Raw genomic sequence first — 14,027 nt, forward strand, 5'->3', positions numbered from 1 at the left:
AGCCCATTTACAAATTAACCTCAGCAACAATATCCAAAGACAAAGACACACACTGAGACATACATATATCCAGACAGATGCAACAAGAGATCTCAAAGCTTCATTTTCCAACCTTAGTCATGAATTAGATATCACAATATAAAACCTCACTAGTTTATAACATGGAAGCAACCAAAATGTCCATCAACAGATGAATGGATAAAAAAGATGTGGTACATATACACAATGGAATATTACTCAGCTGTAAAAAGGAACAAAATTGGGACATTTGTAGAGACATGGATGGACCTAGAGACTGTCCTACAGAGTGAAGTGAGTCAGAAAGAGAAAAACAAGTATCGTATATTAACACATATCTGCAGAATATAGAAAAATGGTACAAATCAACCGGTTTGCAAGGCAGAAATAGAGACAGATGTAGAGAACAAACATACGGACACCACGTGGGGAAAGCGGAGAGGGTTGGGGAGAATGAGTTGGGAGATTGGGATTGCCATATATACATTACTAATAAGAAAAAAAATACTCAAAAAAAAGACATCTAAATTGAAAAAAAAAAAAAAACCAAATTGTACACTGTAAATATATGCAGTTTATTGTATGTTAACTGTATCTCAATAAAAGTTCCCCAAAAAATTAAAAAATAAAAATTAAAAAAATTAAAAAAATTAAATCTAAAAAAAAACTTCACTAGTTTATAAACAGTTAGAATAAGAAAAATGTTGAAGGGCTTCTTTCAATTTTTTTTCTTTTCAATCTCAGGAATTAGAGATGGTTTAGATAAGATATTTTTTCCTGAGAGCTTTGGTCTCAAGGCAGAGGGAGAGAAAATCCAGTTCTCCCTAGTAGGACTTATTCCCTTAGGGTCAGAATTCTGCAGAGAATTTTTTTTTTCAAGCTAGCTTTTTCTACTGGTTGGGAATTAAATGGAGGTCAATTAAACCTTCAACTGGCATTGTGTAGTTGACGCAATTGAAGGTTCATAATTTTCATAGATACCCCCTTTTCCTTTTTTTTTTTAAATGGTTTTGAAAAGCTGGTGTGATATAGTTTCAAGTAATTAATTGTTGGTCTCCTGCAAAGCAGTTACTCCGTGATTACCTCTTCTGGAAGCTTTCAGATAACAATCAAAGCATTCCATTCAGTCTGTTTGATCTTACAGCTGTCTTTTTTTTTTTCCTTCTGTGTGCGCAAAAATTTTTTTGGAATATCAAAAGAACCCCAGTTTGGTCATTTTAGGTTGAGATCTCCCTTCGTATAACTTTCACAATTAAGTAGGTACTTGCAAGTATAAGTTTTTGTACGTACATAAACCTGGCTGGGATGTTAGAAAGAGGCTGGCCTTCTGACACCCCATGTTTCCATGAGAGTCTCTATTTCCCATTTTAAAGTTGAATTTGTCTGGGATAAAAAACGCTAATGAAATTGTGTGGTGGGCTCGTGTGCTGCTTGTGAGCTTAACTCCTCTCGGCATCACCCCAGAGTCGTTTCAGCTCTCTTAGGTGCCTTGGTCCTCCCTTCGGTCGTCTAAGACCACCGAGGGTGCTCAGATCACTGAATGGCCAAATCTTACTTTGCGACCCCCGGCGAGCAAGTGTTTTAATTAATGAGTGGGTTTCCCTATGGGACCACTGCACGGTGTGAGGACTGTGCCTCCACCACTCCCATAAATCTCTCAGTTGCCTGAGAGAGCCGTACTGGCCAGGAGGAGTTCTTGTCCCTTGTCTTTGGAGCAAAGCATTCATGTAATATCTTCCTGACAAATTCAATTAAGGCAGCCGAGTTGAGGAAAAGCATCAGATCAGTCTCTCATCTAACCACTCAGCCAAGACCACTCAGTTTCCTACAGCGGAGCAAACCCTGGTATCTTTCAACTAGGCCCCCCACAGGACCTTTTACCTAGGTGGGTATTCCCCAGTATTTTTCATCCAAGCTTCCCCCCCCCCGCCCCCCCCCCCGCCCCAGTATCTTTCAACTGGGTGGGTATTTCCTTGGTATCTTTCAACCAGGCCTCCACAGGAGGATCATCAATAAAACTCAGGATCATCAACCAACACAGGAGGTCCGAGAACCAGGAGAGACTTACCCAAATTCATCTGGACTCTCCGAGGACGTGGATGGGGCGCAAGGGGCCTCTGCTAGTACCAAGGCTCCAGTTCCTCATAGAGTTCAGACAAAGGAGAGAAGTCCACTCTGGGTCCCTTATTCGTGGTCACCAAAGCTGTCGACTAAAAAACAATGCACAACATGAGAGTTGTGAGTTGAGTTTATTTGGGGCAAAATGAGGACTGCAGCCCAGGAGACAGCATCCCAGAGAGCTCTGAGAAACTGCTCCAGAGAGGCGGGGGGGCGGATTAGTATATACATGTATTCTTGGTAAAGCAGGAGTACATGCACTCAAATACATTTTTTTTTTGTGGGGGGTTTCTGCTATAGTCTCGAGGAGCAGACGTCACCATGTAGGGATTTCATGCCTTTCTAGATATGAGGAGATGCAAGGGTTGGGCTCATAAAATCAGCTCCTAAAAACATCTGTCTGAAGACCTGTTCCACCCATTTTCCAAAGCACAGAGTGCCTCATTCCTGGTCTCCACCCTGAATTCCCTTCAGGGTGTGTGGAAGGTCAGCAGCTGCAGCAGCACGTGTGATTTAATCATTGTAGTAGAGATAGATGGCAGGTGCCAATTTATAGTTGACCCTCCTGTCCCCACTCCCTTTATCCAAGGCTACCCTTGAAACTCAGAATTTCTCCCACTATTTTTATGCAAAAAATTAAGCTCTCTGTGCACATCCTGCCCCCCCATCCCCATCTTTTTCAGGGACCCATCCTCCCAGGCAGATCTGCCTCCCCTCCCCCTGGGGAGGAGGAGAGCAACGGGGATCCAAGACCATCATTAGGGGAGCCTGTCAGACGCTGGTCCTCTCACAAGGTGTTTACTAGACAGAAAGTGGTTTCTCCCTAGAATGGATTCTGCCACTCATTGTCCACTCTTTGCTGTCCATACATGTGTATTTTTTTTAATTGAAGTATAGTTGATTTACAGTGTTGTGTTAATTTCTGCTGTACAGCAAAGTGATTCAGTTATATGTATATGTATGTATATATATATATATATTCTTTTTTATATTCTTTTCCATTTTGGTGTATCACAGGATACAGAATATAGTTCCCTGTGCTCTACAGTAGGACCTTGTTGTTTATCCTTTGTATATATAATAGCTTGCATCTGCTAATCCCAAACTCCCAATCCATCCCTCCCCCATCCCCCTCCCCCTTGGCAACCACAGGTCTGTTCTCTACATACATATTTTTTTTTAATTCACAAAAATTATATTGGTTATTGCCATGGTGGGGGGGTACTGCAAACAAATTTTTTCTTCTCCATTTGCTAAATATTTTCACGCTACTTTTACTTTGATTAAAAAAAATATTTTTTAACCTCTCTAAACCCTATAAACTGAACCATTAATCTTAAAGTTTGTTAAAAGAAAATTTTCCACAGACAGTTTACTGATCAGTAGGCTTTTATTCAGCGGTGCATGGAAGAAGCAGCATCCCATCTGGCGGAGAAAGCCTCCGAAGAGCTGTAGGAGGCCAGAGAGTCTTTAAAGACCAAAGGCAGCAGGAACCAGGAAGTTGCCCTGGGCATTGCCAATGGTTAACTTCTCTTCTGTGGAGCAGTGGGAGGTCCTGGAGCCTGTGCTGCAGGGACCTGTGGGTGCAGGGGTGGGCGTGGGGGGCCTGGGTCTGCCTGTTCTGGGAAGGCCACACAGAAGCGCAGTTGAGTTCTGGTTTGCCAACAGGAAGCTTAGCATGAGTGGCTCCATCTTGGGCCTGATCTGGTTCCTTTAACAACTTGAACTCTTATAAATAGTTGTGTGAAATTTTTTTAAAAAGGAGATCTATATCACTGTATACTCAATTTCAGAATCTGAACTACGTACACAAATGACCAAATGTGTCTTCTTACCTTTAAAAGATAAGAAACCCGGAGTGCGGTGCTTTGTCCCAAGCAGCCTGGCTGTGCCGCACTCAGATCTCTTGCCCTCAGTTTATAAATTTCCCCCAAGCCTAGAAACTCATACGGTTGTCAGTTTTGACGGCTCGTGTAAGGAAGTTTTCAGATCCTCTGTCGCACTTTGGAAGCAGAGCTCGGGCTTCCTTGCCAGAAGTGCTCCAGGTTCTGAGATAAGCCCGTTTGAATCGTGCCTCATGTGTGCCACTGCTCACCAGTGTGGCTGAAGCTGATGCTTTATGGAAATCAGGTGCTCAGACCCTCACTGAATGCAAACACCTAGCATTTCCCAGGGTACAGAACCACTCTGGAATGCCCTGTCCAGCTAAAAGCTGATTTTCTCTTAAAAGAAAAAAAATCAGGTTTACATCAATTCATGGTCATGTGTACTGCTTTTTAATTTCAAACAGAACTACAGAGCACGTTAGGATGAAAATCAGTCTCTCCCTCTTCATCCCATTCTTTTGGACTCTGTGTATTAACAGGCCATGGTGATAGAACCAGAGGATGGCTGCACTGTTATGATTTTGTTTTCAATTTTTATATAAAACCCTGTTCTATGATGTAAAAAGCGAATGGGAATTCTGGTATCTGAAAGGATACTCACCATGGCTTAGATCCTCAGTGAAAAGAAGAGGGTGACAGACAGCGGGAGCATCACTCCATCTCCTGCTCTTTCGCCACTGAGCAGCCTCTCTAGTCCTCAAAAAGATGAAGTAAAGCCCTCAGGCCCAGCCCCACAGGACAGTGGTCCAACACGCTGGGCACTTGGTGGAACTTGGAGATGTTTGTTGAGTCAGTGAATGAGTGTGAGCTTATTCCTACCCTGCCTGGCTCCCTTATCTGCTCCAGCCAGTCAGGACCAGGTACAGGCAGACAGCCTGAATTGGACTTCATGAGAGTTTGTGCCCACTCTGGGTACCACTCAGAGATGCATCATCTCTTGTAGACCTTCCAGTCATCACTGAATGTCCAAGAGCAAGAACGTGGGCAGTAAATCAAAGTATGTACAAAGCAGAGGGACACAATCCCAATATGGAGAATGTTGGTGGCCCCTTGAGTTCCCTGGAAGAGACATGACAGCTGGTGTGTCAGGCTCGGGTCCAGAGATGGCTGAGGAGACAGTGACACATCCCTCTGGTTGCAGGATCCCTCTTGACAGTGGCTGGCCTGACTGCCCGGGCACAGAGGGCATCTTGGCCAGCCTACTTCATGGCTCGTGATGTCAGGAGATTTCCTGCATGTGAAAAATGCTCATGACTTAAAAAAAAAATTAAACCACTAATCAAATCTCTTATTTTACAAATACAGGAAATACATTTGGGTCCCAGGAGCTAAAAGTCACTTCCAAGGTCAGGTATTGTTATTTTCTCCATTTTACAGATGAATAAACGGAAGCAGAAAGATGTAAATAATTTGCCCATGGGCCTCTGCTTTATGAGCCCAACCCAGCTCATTAGTTGAGGAAACTGACTGCAGGGGAGTTGAGGGATTGGGTGGGGGTGGGGATGGCTCCCCTTGACATAGGGTTTCCTCCACAGGAAAGAAATGTAAATCTTGTCTGATGTCTGCAAAAGTGTTGGCTAAACCACTTATGCTCAGTCATTCAAAAAAGATTTATCGACCACCTACTATGTGTCGGGCCAACCCCAGAGACACAGCAGCCTCTGCCCTCATGGAACTTACTGTCTTGAAAGGGATCCTGACCCTGATTAATTTTTTTTAAAGCATGCAAAGAAATCCATCATATTATGTATAATTACAAAGCATGCTGTGAAGGAAGCAGTACACGATTGCTGGGAGAGCAGGTATAGGAGGACCTGACCACATCTGGGGGATCATCAGAGAGTGTTCTTCTGAGCAACTGACGTTTGCACTAAGATCAAAAAGACCTCCAGGAGGTAACTTGGTAAATAATTATCGCTAAACTTTATTGAGCATTTACCTGAGTCAGGCTTCACATGCTGCATTCACTTCTTTAATCCTCAAAACAACCTCTAAGGCAGGTATTGTTGTTTTCTCCATTTTTACATATGAATAAATGGAAGCAAAAAGATGTACATAATTCGCCCATGGGCCTCTGGTTCCAGGTCTTATACTATATTCATGACTATGGAGGTGGGTGTGGTCTAGGAATGGGAGAAACCAAGACTGCTGACGTGCAGGGTGGAGGGTCTAGGTGAAGCTGGCCACATCAGGTAGGTCTGATAGGTTATGATATTCATATCAAAAACTGTAGTGTTGCTACCCAGCCAAACTTGGGTCCGCTCACCCGCCATGCAGAAAAGCCAGTCTACTGACGCCAGGTTGTAGTGAAAGAAAGTACAGCGTTTATTTGCCAGGGGCCAAGCAACGAGGATGGGCAACTTGTGCTCAAAAGACCCAAACACCCCCATGGGGGGTTTTTTTGGGGGTTTTGTTTTTTAAATTATTTAATTAATCAATTAATTAATTTGGCTGCATTGGATCTTCATTGCTGTGCCAGGGCTTTCTCTAGTTGCAGCGAGTGGGAGCTACTCTTAGTTGCAGTGCACAGGCTTCTCATTGCAGTGGCTTCTCTTGTTGCAGAACACAGGCTCTAGCCACATGGGCATCAGTAGTTGTGGCACGTGGGCTCAGTAGTTGTGGCTCTTGGGATCTAGAGCACATGCTCAGTTGTTGTGGTGCACAGGCTTAGTTGCTCCGAGGCATGTGGGATCCTCCCAGACCAGGAATCGAATCTGTGTCCCTTGCATTGGCAGGTGGATTCTTAACCACTGCGCCACCAGGGAAGTCCCCAGGGGAGAGTTTTTAAAGGCAACCTTTGGGGTGAGAGTTACTGCTTTTAGACCATTTTCTGATTGGTGGTGGTGAGGTAACAGAGTGATATTTCAGAAATCTTAATCATCAGCCTTCTGGTTCTAACCAGTCTGGGGTCTACATGCTTGTGGTCCACCTTGGTGGGGGTGGGGAGGATAACTCAAAGATATGCATCAGATTGTTACCTATATCCCTTGAGGAGGAACTAGGACTCTGTTTTTTTCACTGAACTATTGTTTAAGCTATTATTACTTTTCTTGCCTGACTGTTTTTCCTTTGTTTCTGCAATCCCCCACTTCCCAGACTGCTTGAGTCTGCTCTTTGGAACTTAGGGAAAGTCTAGGAGACTAAAGCCTTTTCTACAAACAAGAAATGGGGGACCTGGGGGGAGGGCCCTGCAGGGTCCCGCTCAGTTTCAGGCTGGTAGGAAATATTTTAAACCAGGGGATACGCAATCATATTTATGTTTTAGAAAGATCACTCAGGCTGCTGTATGGAGCCTGGATCAGAAAGAGGCAAAAAGAAGATAGATGTACAGACACCAGTTAGGAGGCTGCCCAGTGGCCCAGGCACAAAATGATTGTGACCAAGGCTGTGGCTCTTCTGAGGAGATGTAGAGAAGTAGACAGATACAAGCCAGCACTTCCAAGTAATTTGAAAGAGAGACTCAAGTCCCTTAGAAGCATTGATGTGAAATATGAAATCCCAAGTACTTTTATCCAGTCATTTTTACAGGAAGATTGGAAGCTCTTAAACCAGTTCCATTATACATTAAAATCATCGCATGGACTGCCTTAAACATTCTGTAATTCATTCAGCCAAGTGAAAACCATGTTGGAGGCCTGATCCCTGGCACCTCTGTGACCACATGATCCATCCTTTTGGCCACAGTGTTGCCAAAAGCTCAGCGACTCTGTACACCAGTGCCAGATCGAATCTCGGAGACAGAGTTTTAGGTGAAGTAGAAAAGGACAGCTTTATTGCTTTGCCAGGCAAAAGAGGCCACAGCAGGCTCCTGCCTCGAAAAACTACGTATCCCAACTTGGAGAGGGTAGTGAGAAGTTTTATAGTAATGGTCCAAAGAGGGTGTGATCAGCTCGTGGACAATCTTCTGATGGGTTGGTGGTGAGGGAAGTGGGAGCCAGCATCATCAGTCTTCAGGTTCCAACAAGTCTGGGGTCTACGTGCTTGTGGGCATCATACCGTCATTACCATTAAATTCTTCCATTTAGTGGGGGTTCCAGTATCTGCAGAACAGCTCAAAGATACTGTTGCGTGTATTGACAGGGAACCAGGACCCTGCCCCAAGGCTGCACTATTGTTTCTTTCTTTCTTTCTTTTTAAAATTTTATTTATTTATTTATGGCTGCGTTGGGTCTTCTTTGCTGCACGTGGGCTTTCTCTAGTTGCGGTGAGTGGAGGCCACTCCTTGTTGTGGTGAACAGGCTTCTCCTTGCGGTGGCTTCTCTTGTTGCGGAGCACGGGCTCTAGGCACGTGGGCTTCAATAGTTGTGGCATACAGTAGTTCAGTAGTTGTGACTCACAGGCTCTAGAGCGCAGGCTCAGTCGTTGTGGTGCACCGGCTTAGTTGCCCTGGGCTTGTGGGCTCTTCCCGGCCCAGGGATCGATCCCATATCCCCTGCATTGGCAGGCGGATGCTTAACCACTGTGTCACCAGGGAAGCCCTGCACTATTGTTTCTTGACTGTTTGTTTCTCCCTTGTCTCACATCCCCTTCCTTCCCTAATTAACAACTCTTTGAATCTGCCAGTTGGAACTCAGGCACAGTCATGGAGACTGAATGAAGGCTGTTTCCTGTAATCAAAGAAATGGGGAACACACAAGTTTTGTGCCCAGGAGCCCCACAGGGCCCTGCACGGTATCCACAGGGTGGGTGCTTGCCCGGGCCCGCACTGGGAACCCCCACATTCCTGAGGGGCTGTCTCCAGGGCTGCTGTTCTCTTCCCTCAGGCACCTTTGCTGAGCTAGGAAATTCCCGGTTACCAGCTCTAAATGTCAGCCCACAGCTCCCGGCTCCTCCAGACTTGCTTCCAAGACGATTTATTTGCCAAATGGCTGGAATACAGTGTTTTCGTAAACAATTTCTCCCCTGCCGAGGGGACAGGCTGGGTTTCTAAAGGCAGATGAGTGGCACCGTGTGAGGGGAGACTATTTGGGGCGTGAGTATCTTTGGCTGAATAGAGTTCTGTGGAAACTGTGAAGCCCGGGACCACTTCCTCTGCCAGTGGTTTTCTGTGGTTGCCGAGTGGGGCACAGCAGAGAGGGCCCAGCTGTGGGGCGGGCAGACCTGAGCCAAACCAGACCGGCTGTTGCCTCAGCCACGTGGGAAGTGTCCTCCTTGTTCCTGATTAAGTCCATCCGAGATGAAGATGACACCTCTTTTGTTCTAACAAAAAGCATATCAGGCTTTTCGGAACTGGAGAAAGTCCCTTGTCCTACAGGGGCTGGGGTTGGTAGCTCCTGTTTGTAAAAAGCAAGCCGATCTGATGAAGCAACTAATCTGATAGATTCCGAATTTTTACACTCTGTTTAAATTCAGATATATTTATGGGAGGCAGAGAAATAAAGGCTAAAAAAGTCAGGCTTGCCCTTCTCTTGGGTTTTCAGAAATCTGCCAGGCTCCTTTCTAAAACAAATTTAGTGCCTTTTCCTCCTGGACGGGGTGTTCTGCGTCACCTTGTGGACATATTGGGAACTGCATTTGGCCAAGCTTCAGGCTCAGAGGAGGAACCACCTTCCCTAACTCTCTCCAGCTGAGAAGGTGGGGGGGGGGGGGGGGGGTCACACTTCCGACCCCTGCAGTAAAGCCCAGGCTCCAAGCTTGTCCAAAGAAGGCCCACCACAGAACGGGATAAGGATGACGCGAGTGTTCCTGCTACTCTGCAATGCATCAGACCATCTGCCACAGTCAGCCACCATCTGCCTGCCACCCGTGAGCCTGTGCAGGTGGAGATGGGACACAGCCTGCACTGGATCTCAAGTCAAGTGATTTTGTAAAAATAGATTCCAAGGCTTTTTTCTTTTTCCAGAGGAAGCAAGAAAATGGGAAATTAAGATTGGCCACAGCTATCAATATTTCCTGCTTGTGAAGTATTGGTATTTGTAGCACGTCTGCTGTGTGGTTATGGAGCTGAAGGGGCTGCTCTTGGCACAGGAGCAAGGCAGGACTGGGGTTTCCATAACATTCACTCCCAGCTTGTCTCAGTGAAAAGGGAATCCCAGACACAGCTTGGGGCACAAAGGTGCAGGTCCTGGGCTTGCACCTGCTTTGGCGAGCAACCTTTGGAAACCAGCTCTTACAGGCTCTCTGAGAACAGTTGTGTCGGGTGGTGGAGAGAACATAAGCTTCACTGCCTCACAGCCCCACTTGCAACCTGTCCTCCTTCACACGCCAGCTGCGTGGCCTTGGACACATCGCCTGTGACAACCGGTCTTCTGGTCTGTACAGTGGGGATAATAATAGGAGCTGCCTCACAGGATGCCTGGAGGATTAAATGCGCTCCAGCCCAGGCCTGGCTGCTGGCCGACTCTCGTGACTGGTCCAGTGAGCAACCAACATGGGCTGAAGTTCCCCGGGCTCTCTGTGAACATCTGATAGGAAGCACTGGTGGTGGGTGTGGGGAGGGAAATGATAGAAACAGGTCGCCATCTCTCTGGAGGTGAGATAGGAAGTGCAGGACACCCGTAGGAGGGGTGCAGCTGTGGAACGGAAACGTGCCGGGTGATCAGAGCCCAGGGCTCATGTTCTGTATGCCCAGGCTCCCACCCTCACGTGGGCACATGTCTGGGAGACAGTACTGGGGTGGGTCTCAGCCTCTGGCTGATGAGTGGCTCCCAGGCTCTCCCCAGGGCTCCCCTTTGAGACAGACTTCAGCAGAACCTGGTGGGTCTGCAGTCTGGCTGGGGCGGGTGGTTGGCCCCCTCTTCCACATGGCATCGAGGGGACCCAGAACTCAGCCACAAAACCCAAGGATGGCCCTTTGTCATTTCTTTCTATTTTTGTAATTGAAGTACGTTGATTTACAATGTTGTGTTAATTTCTTTTTTTTTTTTTTACAATGATGCGTTAATTTCTTGTCATTTCTGCTCATCTTCTGTTAAAGAGGCTAAGCTCTGGAGTGTGTGTCCAGGGTTTCTAGAGGTTGCTATCCCCTCATAAGGGAAAGAAGTACTCATTTATTGAGTATCTACTATGTGCCAGGCATTCTGCAAGAGAGTTTTTGTTTGTTTGTTTGTTTTGCTTTGTTTTTGCTTTTGGGTTTTTTCTGGCTGCTCCGTGTCTTAGTTACGGCACACAGGATCTTCGTTGTGGCATGCGGGATCTTTAGTTGTGGCCCGTGAACTCTTAGTTGAGGCATATGGGATCTAGTTCCCAGACCAGGGATGGAACCCAGGCCCCCGACATTGGGAATGCAGAGTCTTAGCCACTGGACCACCAGGGAAGTCCCTGCAAGAGAGTTTAAACGTTTAATTCTCTCAGCGTTCCTGTGAAATAAGAATTGTTCCTTTGCCCTTTTTTTTTTTTTTTAACTTTTATTTGCATTTATTTCTTTGCAGCATTTATTCCTGGGCTGTAAGTTTTTGTTTCTTCGATTTCTTATGGGCTGTCTTTTTCTTCTGTGCAACCTCCTCTTCTGGTTTAAGAACAATCTGTTCTTTTTCAGTAAGGATCATCTCACTGTGGCAGGAAGTGCTCGTGTGATGCATTGATCTGACCATGAGCTCTATAAACCCTGCACTGCATTTTGGGAGCTTTGTTCACCTGGATGTGCTCAATGACCAGAGAATCTACAGCTAAGCCCTTAAGTTCAGCATTACTCTCTGCATTTTTGAGCATGTGTAGTGAAAACTCAGCACTTTTTGGGGGCCACCGACCCTGTGTTTGGCCTGGGCACACCCACCAACTCCACCGTTGTAACAACGGAAGGGCACACACTGCTTTTGTAAAGTGACATCCTTCAGATAGCTGGTGGCTTTTCAGGTATGCATACCCTTAATGGCCTGGGCAGTTTCATGCGCATTCCTAAAGTGCACACAAAGATTGGAACTGCTTGATTTGCATGATTTTCTGGGGTTTTCTGGGTCGAGGGAATCGCGAACCCTTTTTAGAGGTCACCGCGAGACCCTGGACCTCAGGAGTAGGCACCACCGACCACAGCTTGCCTGTACCCCTGCAGCACTCTTCTGCAGGCCCCAGAGGCCTGACAGCACCGAAGCACCAAAGCAGGGAACCAACACGTTCCCTCCACTCAGAAGGACTCTGCCCCCAGGGAGGAGTCCGTAGCCATGCAAGTCTGCCTCTCGAGGGCTTTGAAACTGGCACTGCCAAGGCCAGGATGGCAGCAGTAACCCATTATTTTGCCCATTTTACAGGTGGGGAAGCTGAAGCACCATGAAGTGAAGTGGCTTGGCTCCTCCACCCGGCTGATGAGAATGAAGCTGGAGTCAGGACAGAGGGCGGGATAGCCTTAGCAGTGTCGCGTCTTTGTGTGCCGCACAGCACCAGGCGCGGTGCCCCGGACTTAGGAAGAGCTTAGCAAGAGCCTGCTAGGTTGAGAATGGGAGGATTCATGTGCCACAAGGGCATTCGGAAACAGGGCCAGATGCCCGAGCTGGGCTCTGAAAGGCCAGCTGTAGAGTGCAGCAGCTGGAGAATCATCGGTTCAGAATTCACGGTCACCTGGCCGGTGGTCTGCAGGCCCCCAGCCAGCCGCCAACAAGGGCACACTTGATCAGCTTTGGTTCTTTCGTTGCAGGCACTCCACCTTCCAAAGAGGTGCCGGCGGGGCAGTACCCATTCATAGTCACCTCCGATGACGGACGGCAGGTTCCTGTGGTCCAGGCCTATGCTTTTGGCAAATACCTAGGCTATTTGAAGGTTGAGTTTGATGAAAAAGGAAATGTCATCACTTCACATGGAAATCCCATTCTTCTCAACACCAGCATTCCAGAAGGTACATGAAATTCAGGGCAGTGATCCACTGATCCAAAGATTAGATGGCTGGATTTTTCTTTTTTTTCTTTTCTTTTTTTTTTCTTTTTTTGGTTAATGTGTCAGGACAATATTTTTGAAGACCTGAGCTTCTCCCTTGAGTTTACCCTACCCTCTTCATGGATAAGGAGATTTAAAACACATCCAAATTGCAAAAGCCCCCATGTGCTTCTTCAAGCCCTCTCAGCATCAGACACTGTGTTGCTGCTTCTCGTGCCTTTTCCAGCTTTACCGTGACCTGGGAAAGCCGCCCTCGGCTCATGTCCAGAGGAGAGTTGATTGTTGGAGCAAAGGGGTCCAGGCTGGGCTTGCGGGGCTCCACAGTGGCCCCACCGCCAGGAGCTGTGTGCCCGGGGCAAGATGCCCAGTCTCCGTGGACTTCAGGTCCTCAAATGAGCATGTGTCTTTACTTTTTGATCTGGGGATCAAAATGAAAATACATTGCATGTGCATTTCATATAGCGTACATGAACACGCTCCTGTGCTGCTCTCTCGCCTGCCTTTCCCTGCTCATCGAGATCAGAGAGGGAAGGACGGGTGACCAGGGGCCCTGCAGAGCCAGAGCTCCCGACAGCCAGAAGGAGGGCCGGGGACCCTGTAGCAGGGCCTCTCAGCCCCGCATACCTGCCCAGGTTCACTCGCCATCATCACCCCCCACCCCTAATGCCGTCCCAGGTGGGCCAGCAGGCACTCGTTCAGATGTGATGAGTTGATGCTGGTTTACCTGGCCTGCTTTTAAGCTCCATCTTGGGTCTTATTCCCAGGAAACAGAAGAGAGGTTCCTAAGGAAATTTCCCAGTCAGACCCAAAATGTGCACAAATACGGTAAAGAATTGTATTCTCACACCGGCTGAGCCGAATGACGTTTGAGTCTTTCTCCAACATTTGAGGCCAGTGTGAGATCTGCTTTAACCGCAGGCTGATTTGTTCGTTTGTTTTCTTCTAGATCCAAGCATAAAAGCAGACATAAGCAAATGGCGGGTAAAATTAGATAATTACTCGACCCAGGAATTGGGGAAAACCATTGTCTATCTGGATGGTACCACTCCGTCGTGCCGCTTCCGAGAATGCAACATGGGCAACCTGATCTGTGATGCTATGGTGAGTGGGTCACAGGAGAGCAGGGCCCATGCCTAGGGAAGGAGGAGGGGAGATGGAAGGAGGGAGGGAGGATGGAAGGACAGACAACCTGATGGTTAC

At 47.1% G+C, this 14,027-nt stretch overlaps 1 protein-coding gene across 1 annotated transcript in view; it reads left to right on the forward strand.

Moving 5' to 3' along the window:
* The window catches only part of NT5E (5'-nucleotidase ecto), a 67,037-nt gene that overhangs the window by 43,242 nt on the left and 9,768 nt on the right, over nucleotides 1-14,027 (forward strand). The window contains exons 4-5 of the mRNA XM_057740172.1: nucleotides 12,592-12,789; nucleotides 13,774-13,928. Of these exons, the coding sequence (XP_057596155.1) occupies nucleotides 12,592-12,789; nucleotides 13,774-13,928 (353 nt within the window). The remainder of the gene's footprint in view (nucleotides 1-12,591; nucleotides 12,790-13,773; nucleotides 13,929-14,027) is intronic.

The sequence above is a fragment of the Hippopotamus amphibius genome, chromosome 6 (assembly GCF_030028045.1).
Source record: "Hippopotamus amphibius kiboko isolate mHipAmp2 chromosome 6, mHipAmp2.hap2, whole genome shotgun sequence".
NCBI lineage: Eukaryota > Metazoa > Chordata > Mammalia > Artiodactyla > Hippopotamidae > Hippopotamus > Hippopotamus amphibius.